General features: G+C 39.5%; 1 protein-coding gene across 1 annotated transcript; it reads right to left on the bottom strand.

The window, feature by feature from the left end:
• Nucleotides 1–9272: 9272 nt before the first annotated feature.
• Nucleotides 9273–10918, bottom strand: LOC107650495 (zinc finger protein 239-like). Its single transcript, XM_056825932.1, has one exon. The coding sequence runs from the start codon at nt 10855–10857 to the stop codon at nt 9898–9900; it is 960 nt and encodes a 319-aa protein (XP_056681910.1). The 5' UTR covers nt 10858–10918; the 3' UTR covers nt 9273–9897.
• Nucleotides 10919–12702: the final 1784 nt, after the last annotated feature.

The raw sequence follows: 12702 nt of genomic DNA on the forward strand, positions 1-12702 counted from the left end.
ATTTAGATAGTATAAATTTGGGTTAGTCACATCAGGGAGGATTAGTGTAACCTGTGAAACACAGGAGAAGCAGATCTTTGTGGAACCAGGGTCTTGTGAGTGGCGTGGATGAGCTGGTGGGGGATCCCTGCTGTTCGAGGAGAATCTGATTGGAGCATGTCTGTTTCTGGCTACTTCAGCTGCCATGTGTGATTGGATCTGAGGGCCATTGTAGCCTTGGAGAGTGAGAGTTAGCCTGCTAGGGAGACTAGCAACGAGAAAGAGAGAGACCAGGAAAAGGACAAGAAAGTGCAGCCAGTATGCCTTCTGAGAAGGGCAGAGTGTGGAAGAACCAGAGCATCTCTCCCTTCTTCTGCTTCCCTTCTCTGAGTTGTGAAATAACTCTACTGAAATAATGTATATAAATCTAACTAAGACAATAGTTCATTTTCAGATAAGGGAAGGAAGGGATTTGGGATGATCTATCTAAAACCCAAGTCAAGTGGTTACCTCCACCATTTAATGCATCAGTACCTACAAATCTACTTGCTTCATCTAGTGAAATGAAACCCCCTTAATTAATATATGAAAGTGGGAAGGAATTGAAGGTAGCAGGAACAGGATTCAAAGGAAGGTCTCACTGACAGTTGTCCTCTGGAGTCTTGAGCATCTCTGTTGGAAATCAGTCTCAGCAGTAGCAGGGACCCACAAGAACAGACTGGATCACCAGGAAAGCCACAGGAGAGAGAATATCTAGCTCTCTACATCCTTCCCAGAAGAACTAGACAGAAACTCAACTCCTGGCTGCTCAACTGTCCCTCTCAGAAGGAACTGCCTGTCACTCTCCAGAGTTCTGGAACCTTGCTCTTCTGCCTTGCAGGATCTCTTATTCCTGCTAATTTCCCTGTAACAGTGGGCAAGCAATGTGATATGGAGTGTACAGAAGCAATACTGTCAAACTGTTCCCCATACTCATCACTGAGTGGAAGAGAATCTGAGCAAAGAAAAAAGGAAGTCTGCATCCAGACTCCATCAGTTCCTTCTCTGGAGGCAGAGGGCCCTTCTTATCATGAGTCCTTTGGTTGTCTTGCATGTGGCTCTACTAATTGGTGTTGAACAGCCAATGTTGTGCCCACCTGAGAGTCAGAATCAGTAGAAGACTTTTGCAGATAAGAAGTGTTTTTCATTCATTCTTGGAGACAAGCACTCGTGGTGATAGACTCTTTGAAACTGACTGCAGGAAAGAGAAATAGAGATCTATTAAAGCCAGGTAGGGGAAGTTGGATTCTCAGTCTATCCCCATTTTCCATTTGCTTCCCTAAAGACTTTTGGGAGTTTTCCCCAATGTGGAAGAGGCATGAAGGAAGAGATAATTTCATGCATGGAAGACAGCTTGTAAAGGACCTCAGATGTCAATCAAGAAAGAACATTTCAAATAGAATGTTCCCAGGAATGTCTGGTGGAGCATGGCCAGGGGATGAACTGAGAGACTGCCTTGGCTTCTGACCTAGGCTGAGGCTTTGGTGTGGCTGATGTTGGTCATTGATTGTTATATACTGGGCTGATTAGAAGAAGACAGAAGAAAATCAATTGTCCTTCATATCTCCTTGACAGACTTGTGTCACAGCTGTGACAGAACTGACATTTCCCAAAATCCTCCTAACCTTCCTTAGAGATTAGGGAACACCTTATCCCTCTCACCTCATCTTACCTCGGTTCTCCATCCTGTTGTTCCCAATAACCCCCCTTATTGAAAAAGGAAGAGAAAAGAGTTTTTCCTCATATATCTTATAGTCCACTCAGGGGGGTGGTGCAAAGCCAAAGGCTTCAGAATAGGGTGGTGACGGGAGGGATTGAGGGAGGAGGAGCTTAGGAAAAATAATCAATTAGACATCAGTAGTGATCAATAGGTAACCCTAGAATATCTTTCTCTAATAGTATCTCTCTATCTCTCAGAAGTACCTCTATCTCCATTACAACTGGGCTTCCTGAGTTTTTCCCAGTATCTCTCGTAAGAAGCAGAGTATATCATTTACTGCAACTAGAAATAGCTCCACAGATCATCTCTTTTTAATACACCTGGATGATACTGAAGGCCTGTCTCTTGGTTGAACTCAGATAACTTTCTCCTCTTTGAGGAGTCATTTTCTACATACTCTGCATAAGTTCTCTGATTTTGGATTTCCCTTCATGAGTAAATGAGTTCCCTCAATATTTCACTCTTCACATTATATATAAAACCCAGTGGAATTGCTTGTTGGCTATGGGAGGGAGGTAGAAGGAGAGGAGGGAAAGAGTGTGAATCATGTAACCATGGAATAATATTCTAAATTAATTAATGAAAATTTCTCAAAAAATTTTTTTCAGTCTCTTTGATGTCCCTCTAACCCAGGAAAGTAGAAGGTTCATGGGAATGTGCCTTGGCAAGGAAAGAGGGAAGGGAAGATCTTTCTGACATGGAAAGAAACCATCCTGAATATGAGAGCTGCCCAAAAGGAGTTGTTGGGGAAGGTTAGCATCTGGAATGTGAATTACCCCCCTTTGGGGATGTTGTAAAGAGTCAGAATTAGAGGGAAGATCCCTTCCACCTCTGATTCTTGGATCCTCTGTGGTTTGGAATCCTTGGACTAGAATTCTATGCCTTTGGGTATGCATGTGCCACAAGGGTATATGTGCATATGAGTCTGTTTTCTGTTTAGGAGTTTAATTAGAGGAGAATCTAGACCCTCTAGAAGGAAGGATTGTTACCCTTAATGGTGTTAGACTTCCACTTGAAAGCCAGTGTAAAAATAAAGAAAATATTTAGCTGGAAAACTGTTTCTATATAGGTTCAAAACTTTTTAAAACTGTTCCAATACTTTTGATAGATGTAATCAAAAGTATCCTCAGTGATCAAGTGAAGCTCAAATGTGAACTTCCCGTCAGACCTAGGTGCAAGGATGCTAAAGAGACTCTTATTATAAACATAAAATATTTATTGAACTATATAAGGATAAATAAAGGACTTCTAATTCTAAGAGATTCTAAATCCACCCAAATAAACTCCCAGATTCCAGGAGGAACCAGTTCTCCTGTGTTTTGCAGGCTACACTAGTCCTCTTTGATCTGACTAACCCAAATTTATATTATCTAAACAAAAACTACTGCTATTATCCTTATACTTCTCAACTTCACCTTCAAATTATATAATAGCAAAGTCTACTGGTTAAATCTCAACTAGAATCAAGTTAGGACTCTGAACCTTAACAGACTCAGAGTCCAAACCAAAGATCAGGTTTTTCTTTGGTCTTCCCAGAGTTAAACAATCTACAAAAACCCCAATATAGGGTCATGAGTGTTTCCTAAGTTGGGAAAGGAAAACGTGATGATATGTGTATAACCCAGATGGAATTGCTTGCTTGCTTGCCAGCTCTGTGAAGGGGGAGGGAAGAAGAAAATTTCAATGTTGTAACTTTGAATAATTTGGAAATTTCTTATTGGTAAATTACCAATTTTTTGTAAAATGAAATATAAGAATAAATTTTGAAATTCTGTCACTCTTGGAGCTTTCCTATCATGCCTTCTTTCTCCTAATGAAGATTAGCTAGGATTAAATTGTGAGACTGATACTTTTCTCCAACTCCGTTTCATTTCTTTTTTAAAAAACTCATGAACAAGGCTTCTGGTGTCCAAAGCAGAAGTGATTTCCCTGTTGGAACAAGAAGTATCATGGACAGCAGAGAAAGAAGTACCAAGAAACACATATCCAAGTAAGCAAGAAAGAAGACAAGTGGATGGTAGTTATTGTAGTCAATAGCTCTGTTCCTCAGTCTTTGGAGTATTAGGTGTGTCGTTTTACTCAGTCTACTAGTCCTGGAGAGGGGGCCTCAGACTCAGACATTAGTTTGTTCCCATAGACCTATTGTCATCAAATCACCTGCCTGACTTTCTCATCTTTTCTTTCCTGCCATTCCCTCAACCATTATGTGTTGAAGGTAGGACTTGGAGCCCTTGGTTTTCTTGAATATGGTCAGACCACCCATTTGTCTTTTTTTTTTTCAGACTTGTGATAATACAACCTTGCAGTTCTCTAGTAATTGTATCTTATCTTTTGCCTGCTTTAAACTTTTTATTACTGAAAGGACACTCTCTTTCTCATCTAAGCTAACCTCTTTCATATACTGACAAACGGGAGTATTCCTCCTGCCTCAACTGTCCTGCTCCTTCTCCAGTAATCCACATACTCTACATCTTCTACATCTTCTAAATAGTCAATTGGAGCCTCACCTTCCTTATGTCCATCCCCCCCCCTTTTTTTTTTGGTATTACAGATTATTTTTATTCCTCCCTTCCTTGAACTTCTATTACTTAGTCTTTCTCCTTCTAATAATCCCTGTCTCCCCTGGCTTTTCTATATCTGTAAATGTGGATGTTACTCAGTCTAAATATTTCACTTGATGTTTGTGAGGAAATGTTATTTTTAATCTGAGTGAGGAGAAAATATCTCCAATATGAACATGGGGTTTTACTCCAATGATTTGTTTCCCCATAAATTGGGAGGCTAGACTTGAGACCAAGAACTCAGTTGCAAAGCAAGGTACTTCTTTGAAAGACTTATCCCAGGGAAGACTTGCAGAATATGACTTATGGGACTCCAATTTGAGACCATACTGGGAATGTGATGGCAGATTCCAGAGGCCACAGGAGACCCATGAAAGGAATTTGAGGCAAATAACAATCAGCCACAAGAACATACCTTATAAAATAAGAATTTGTGAATGTGATATATTTGGGAAGAATTTCCTTTATAAGTCAAGCATTGTTATAGAAAGAGACATTTCTCTAGGAAAGAGTATTCATAAATATGATATACGTGGGAATAACTTTAAACAGTATTCAGAAGCAATTAAAAACATAGAATCTGAAGAAAGAGACGTTGTAACAAAAATGTTTGTAAGAGAGAATTTAATTACTCTCCAGCTCTATGTAATAAAATAGCTACTGGAGAGAAATCCTACAAACATAATGAATTTGAGGAAGCATTCCTACACAGTAAGTTCTTAACTCAACATCAGGGAATGTGTACTGGAGGGAAACACTATAAATGCAAGGAGTGTGGGAAAGTTTTAAGTAAATTTCATCTCTTAAACTACATCAAAGAGTTGATACTGGAGAGAAACCTTATGAATGCAATGAATGTGGTAAAGCTTTCAATGATGGCTCTTCTCGTACTAAACATCAGAGAATTCATACAGGAGAGAAACTTTATAAATGTAGTGACTGTGGAACATCCTTCATTGACAGTTCATCTCTCGCTCAACATCAGAGAATTCATACTGGAGTGAAGCCCTACAAATGTTATGAATGTGGTGCAGCATTCACACACAGTCATCCCTTTCTCCCCACCAGAGAATTCATACTGGAGAAAATCCCTTTAATTGTAATGAATGTGGCAAAGTGTTCAGGCAGAATGCATTTCTGATACTACATCAGAGGATGCACACTGGTGAGAAACCCTATGAATGGAGTGGGCGTGGCAAAGCCTTTGGTGATAGCTCTTCTTTTACTAAGCATCAGAGTATTCATACAGGAGAGAAGCCCAATAAATGCAATGATTGTAGAAAATCTTTCAGTGATAGTTCATCTTTTACTCGACACCAGAGAATTCACACTGGAGAGAAACCTTATAAATGTACTTGTGGAAAATCTTTTAGTGATAGTTCTTCTCTTTCTCATCATCAGAGAATTCATCCTAGAGAAAAAACCCTTTAAGTGTAATGAATGTGGTTACACCTTCAGGCAGAATGCATTACTGGTTCTACACCTGAGAGTTCATACTGGTGAGAAACCGTATGAATGTAGTAGATGTGGCAAAGCTTTTAGTAGCAGCTCTTCCCTTATGAAACATCAGAGAATTCGTATTGGACCAAAGTCTTATAAGTTTATTCATTGTGGAAAATCTTTCAGTGACAGTTTATCCTCTCAACATCAGAAAATTCATACTGAAGAGAAACCTTATAAATGTAATGAGTGAATGTGGGGAAAACTTCACACACAGGTCATCTTTTTCTCATCATCAGAGAATTCAGAGTCAAGATAAAACTTAAGTATGAATTCTCTGATGGTGAGAAAAAGATGACCTGTGTGTGAAGTTTTCCCCACATTCATTCAGTAAAGTGTTGTATAATTTCTAACTGTAGGAATGCAAATAAGGGAAACCAAGTCTCCAATCCAAAATGAAATAGGTTTATTTATAGTTTGAGATTGGTTGGGAAGGGTTTTCCGGAGATCTGAACTTTAGCTTTCTCTAAGCCGCCATCTTAACCGAAAGTCTCAAACTTCCCATTCTTATCATACTTCTCAATATGTTAGCTAAAAGAATTAGAAAATAACATTAAGAGAATAACTATTGCTAGATATAATTTGGAAGTATTTCTAGTTGCTGCTACTGTTTTGTAAGGCCAGTATTTAGGGGCATCAGCCCGAAGAGACAGGCCCAACCACCTCTGAAGATCAGAACTTTTCTTCCTCTTGCTGTCTACTGCTAAGACTTTGAATTTAAGAAAACTAGCACAGAATAGCATAGACAGGAATAAAAGAAACCCTCCACCAGCCTGTGAGACCTGCCCTCAGCTCAAAAGCTGAGAGAGACTCAAACCTTATCTAGGGAAATCCCTCTTCCTTCTTCCCTGATACCTTCCCCAATCCAACATTGTCATTAAAATTTATCTTTATTTAAATAACCGCAGTCAGATAAGAGGACTGTCATTTTAATGGACATAGAGGGAGCTGAATCTCAAGATAGTCATTCAAGTATCAATGGTCCTTATTGGACCCCTTCTGGGCAACTAAGTCTGGGGGGAGGCTTTCCCTCAGGAGGATCTGTGTTTACCTATTCTGGGGTATCTTCCACATCAATCCAATAGAGAAGATGTCTCCTCAGGCTATCATAAGTGGCCCATTTCTTGGGAACCCCATTTTTCAAAAATAGCCTCTCAGTAGCGGGCATCTCACTCCTTTTCCCTCACCAGCAGCCATATTTCCTCTCTCCCCTCAACTCCTCCATTCCCTGTTACAAAACCTTCAGTATCCCCTGTTCCTTATATTCCACCCATTTTCCCTATAAATATTACATTACTCACCCCTGAGTACAGGAGGGAAATGGAGCATCTCCTTCAGCCTCTCTGCTCAGAGTTTAGCTCGTTCCTCTCTGCAGACAGACAGAGAGGAAAGAATCAGGCTTCTCTGCAGTCCTTTCTCCCTTTCCCAAGAGGACTATGTTCTGTGTGTGACTGCCTGGAAGAGGAGGGCACTTTCTGGGACATCAGGCTCAGGAAGGATCACCTGGCCATCACTCCAGGCTGGCCTTATTGGCTAGAATGAAAGGGGTCCTTCTCTGAGGAGACACAGGAAAATCCTCTGTGAAGATTGGATTTAGCTCTCCCCTGATTGTTACAATCAAGATACTTAGCTCTTCTTTTATTGTGAAGATTAAATTGTAATCCCTGTGAATTTTAGATTTTGGCCACCCTGATTAAATCTTTAAAATCCTAACAAAACAAGGTTGTCTACACCCCTATTTATGGATCAAATGTTGAGAAGGATGCCCAATGACCAACATGTTCTATCAAGTGACAAATTAGAAACAACTATCAGACCCCCTGGGCTGTCCTAAGTCATGCTTAAGCTACCATTGATACATGTGAGATGCAGGAAGTGATATTAAAAAAAGTCTATATATTCACGGCACTTCCTCTTGCCAGCTCTCTTTTGGTGGAGAGGTGGCTTGTGGCAGTGTGCTGGGCATCTTGGCATGGCTGCAGCTATTGTCCCGGTTTGGTGATGAGTGTCCTTGATACAGTAACTGGGAGAAGCTTAATATTGTGGGTCAGGTGAGGCGTGTTCCCTGAGCTCTCTTGGAGTTTAGGCTGATTCCTTTTTTTCCTTTACCTTTCCTAAAAACGTCATCCTCCTAGGAGGCCCCTCATCTCGGAGGAGGCCTTGTGGCTGGAAGGTCTCTGAACTCCCCTTGGCTCAGGCTAGGCCACAGAAATCTTATACCCTTTCCCCTCTCTGTTCTTCTTCATTCCTTCCCTCTATATTAATTAAACTAACATACAATTCCCAAACTGACTTGAATATTTTTATTGGGATTTGAATGAATCCCTGGTGACTATAAGGATAATATATTAGTCAGAACCCCTACATTTACCCCTTACATCCTCTGATTGTAACAATGAAGGTACTTAGCTCTTCCTTTATTGGGAAGATTGAATTGTAATACACAATGTAGTTTTAGACTTTAATCTACAAAAAGGTGGTAACTCAGTATTTTAAGTAGATCTACCCATTTTAAATACAAAAGGTGTTAAGTAGCTACAAAAAGTGATCTAACCAAAAAAGGTGTTAAATAACTAAAAAAGGTTTACTCAAACCAAAGAAGGTATGAACTAAAGAGTGGGCAGTCCTGGAGAGTAGCATCTGCTGTGATTTGTGTGAAATTTAGGGGAGGTGACACAAGAGAAAAAGATCTTTAAGAAGATCAGAGGCCAGAAGAAGATATTTTGATTCAAGATTCGAGTTGGATGGAGGATTCTCTGACTTGGTGTTGGACCCAAGGAACTGGACCCCTGAAGGAACTCAGGCCGGAGACCTCAGACTGCTTTTCCTTTTAGATGGTCACCATTGGTGAGTGAAAGGCTGACTTAGTGACCATGCCTTTTTCAGAGGTCTAAACTTCTGAGAGAGTCCCATCGTTTTGAGACTTTTTTCTCCTGGCTGGGGCATAGAAATTCTGATATCAGAAGAAGCCAGATCTCTCCCTCTCTCTCTCTCTGTATACATACATATATATATACATATACATATATATATATATATTCCCTCTATTATAAATAAACTACCATAAATTCTATTTACTTGAGTAATACATTTTGGGATTTAGAATTTAAATCCCTGGCGACCACCTAATTAATATTTCCATCTCAACCACAAATAAATTTAACACCTCCCATGGATGGGAGAACAACCTTTGGCCTCTAGAGGGGCTAGACTCCCCTCAAATAAAAGTCTATTGAACTTGTCCTTTTACCTTACCCATTAAAGGGCTTTGCTGTAGATGAATGATGGAATTAACAAAAATCATGAAAAGAAAATTATCGAAAATAAACTGAAATTCCTAACATTTTAGAAATAGTTTGAATTTCTTATTAAAATAAGTCACGTAGAATGTCTCATGCAACAAAAAACTTATGATTTTTATAAATCATTGAAGATAAATAATACACAAAATCCCTAGTTTAAAAATAAGCAAATATTGTAAAAATAATATTTTATTATAAGACAGAAATTGCAATATTAACATCTAGATGAAGTGACATTCAAACTAGAACACATTACCTTGCTTGAAATATGTAAAGATAAATATCAATCCCATGTAAAACTAGGAATAACTGAGAGGAGAAAATATATTTATAAAAATAATAAATATAAATGGTTTGTATTTGATTGTCAAAAATGAGGTAAAGAATGAAATAAAAAATTGAATTCATTATTATGCTACTAAACAGAAACACATTTCATGATAATCATACAGCCAAATGAAACTTGTGGACCTAAGTTGTTTTTTTTTTTTCAGCACGAGTTTTCTAGTGTAGAAAATTTTGTGTTTCGTACCAAAACATTCTCACAAGAAGCGTACGGAAAAGGTTTATATCTAACATGATCAGATGATCAATGAGTACTAGATGGTTACAGAGCCCTTTGGCATATTCATCACATTACTAAAGTTTCTCAACAATATGGGCCCTCTGATGGTCAAGAAAATATGACTGAAAACTGAGGACTTTCTCACAGCCTTCACATTTATATGGTTCCTCACCAGTGTGAATTCTCTGATGTACCAGGAAATTTGTTCTCTTATTGAAATCTTTACCACATTCATGATTTTTTAATAACCTTTTCAGTATGAATTCTCTGATGGACAATTAAATTTGAACTCTGATTAAAGGCCTTCCCACAATCATTACATTTAAATGGCTTCTCACCAGTATGAATTCTCTGGTGTTTAATGAGGTTGGAATTCTGATTAAAGGTCTTCCCACAATCACTACATTTAAATGGCTTCTCACCAGTATGAATTCTCTGATGTTGAAGGAGGTTGGAAATCCAATTAAAGGCCTTCCCACAATAATGACATAGAAATGGCTTCTCACCAGTATGAATTCTCTGGTGTTGAAGGAGGTGGGAATTCTGATTAAAGGCCTTCCCACAATCATCGCATTTAAATGGCTTCTCACCAGTATGAATTCTCTGGTGTTGAAAGAGGTGGGAACTCCGATTAAAGGCCTTCCCACAATCACTACATTGAAATGGCTTCTCACCAGTATGAATTCTCTGGTGCTGAAGGAGGTTGGAACTCTGATTAAAGGCCTTCCCACAATCATGACATTTAAAAGGCTTCTCACCAGTATGAATTCTCTGGTGTTGAAGGAGGGTGGAACTCTGATTAAAGGCCTTCCCACAATCATGACATTTAAAAGGCTTCTCACCAGTATGAATCCTCTGATGTAAAATAAGTTTTGAGTCATTAATAAACATTTTCCCACAGTCATTGCATTGATAAGGATTTTTTCTAGTATGTGCCCTCTGATGTATGCTAAGTTTTGACCTATGATGGAAACCTTTCCCACAGACATTGCATTCATAAGGGTTTTCTCCAACATGAATTCTCTGATGTAAAATGAGTTTTGAGCTTTTATTAAAAGCTTTCCTACATTGAGGGCACTTGTAGAATTTCTCTCCAGTATACATGTTGGTACTTTTCTGAAATGAGTAAAGATGAAATGCCCCAAATGTGACTCCTGGTTTCTCTGATTTCTCCACAGAATTTGTTTTCATCAATTTCTACTTCTCCAAAAGCAGAATGCAAGACCAATCCTTTTGCTTCCTTCTTCCTCAGGAATGCCTTATATTGGAGTTTCCTTCTTGCTCTTAGACCTGGACTCCCAGTCTGAAAGAGATGAAATGAAATACACAAATTTCCTTTGTGGCCTCTTCTAGGGGAAGGGGACCCTTGTAGCTGAGAAAAACCAGGCACATACCCCACAGTGACAATAGCCCTAAGAGGAATGTCCTTGAGTTCTCTCAAACATAACCTGAATTCATGGGGAAAAGGCAGAGAAGGTCAACAGAACTAGGAGGGAAAAGTGGCCATGATCCATGGGCAACACAGAGCTAGGAAGGAATTGAAGGAGGTGCGTAATGAGGAGTGATCAGAGATTCGGGAATCCAAGCCATGAGAACTAACAAAAGAGTTCAAGGATGAAGGACGATGAGGGGAAATATCAGAAGGACAACTGAATGATTGTAATGAATAAACACTGTGTAAAAGGAAGTTGGAATGAGATAGAGAGGCCTATCAATGCTGAACAGAGGAAGACTCATGAATTCTTTGTTTTTTAAACCCTTACCTTCCCTCTCAGAATCAGTACTGTGTATCGGTTCCAAAGGAAAAGAGCAGGAAAGACTAGACAGTGGTGATTAGGTGACTTGCTCAAGGTCACATAGTTGGACCCATGAATTCCAGAGCAAATGGGAGTCACTGGCATTTCTTGAGTAGGAGAATGGCATGGTCTGATAGGGACAGGAGAGTCAAGTCAGACTCCACCATCAGTCATAGGAAGCAGCACTGTGGCCTAAAGAGAACCCTAGTTTAGGAGTCAGGAAATCTGGCTTCAACTATTAGACTAACTACTTAGTAGACACTGGGTCAATCACTGACTTCTCTTAATTCCCCTGCTAATTGCAGAGTATGTCCCTCCTAATCTAGTAGCAGTGAAGTGATGGTGAAGGGAAGAGTTCACAAGGGCCTAAAGTCAGAAAGATTTGAGTTCAAATTTGGCCTCAGACTCTTCCTAGTTGGCTGACCCTGGCCAAGTCACTTTACCTCTGCTGACTCAGTTTCCTCACTGGTAAAGTGACAACCTACCTCTTAGGATTGTTGTGAGGATCTTAAGAGATGGTAGTATTATAAAGTGCTCAGTACAGCCCAGCATAGAATAGACTTGCTGTCGATATTTTATTTATCCATTAATTTATCTATTATCTCTAAGTCTGCTTCTGAAGTTTCTAAATTTTTTATGTCAAGTTGTAACTGATTTGATAACACTCTAAACATTAAAAAATAGATCAGTGGACATGTGTTGAGAGCTTATTATTAGCTGTGTATTATGCTAAGTGCTGGACATCCAAGAAAGAGGTAAAAAATGGCCCCTACTCTGAGGAAGCTCACAGAAGACAACATTCAAACAAAAACATACCAAGGAAGCTATACATAGGATTGACAGGATATCCAAGGAAATATATATCTCCTGGTTCCCCTGGCCCTTCTTAGTATTGAGTTCCCTTCCCATTCCCTATGTTCTTATCTGTTTGCCTTAGGGTAAATGGAAAACTCCTAAAGGAAAGGCTTTTTTGCCTTTTTTTTTTTTTGCCTTATTTGCCTTTGGCCTTTGATTCCTCATCACCTAGAATTGGGAGTACCACCTACCAGAGGTTTCCTATATAAGAGTTTCATTGGGGAACTAAGGCCCCTGAGGAATCCAGGGCCTCCTTTCCTCTGCAATCAGGGGTGACCCTCAGCTACCTTGTTCTAGGTCATTGGTCCTCATTAAGGCAGGAGGAGACCCCTCTGAGAGCTTGGGGTGAGGGACTGAAGCAAGGAGGACTTGAGGAGGAGGAGGA

This window comes from Monodelphis domestica, chromosome 4 (assembly GCF_027887165.1).
Source record: "Monodelphis domestica isolate mMonDom1 chromosome 4, mMonDom1.pri, whole genome shotgun sequence".
In the NCBI taxonomy this organism is placed as follows: domain Eukaryota; kingdom Metazoa; phylum Chordata; class Mammalia; order Didelphimorphia; family Didelphidae; genus Monodelphis; species Monodelphis domestica.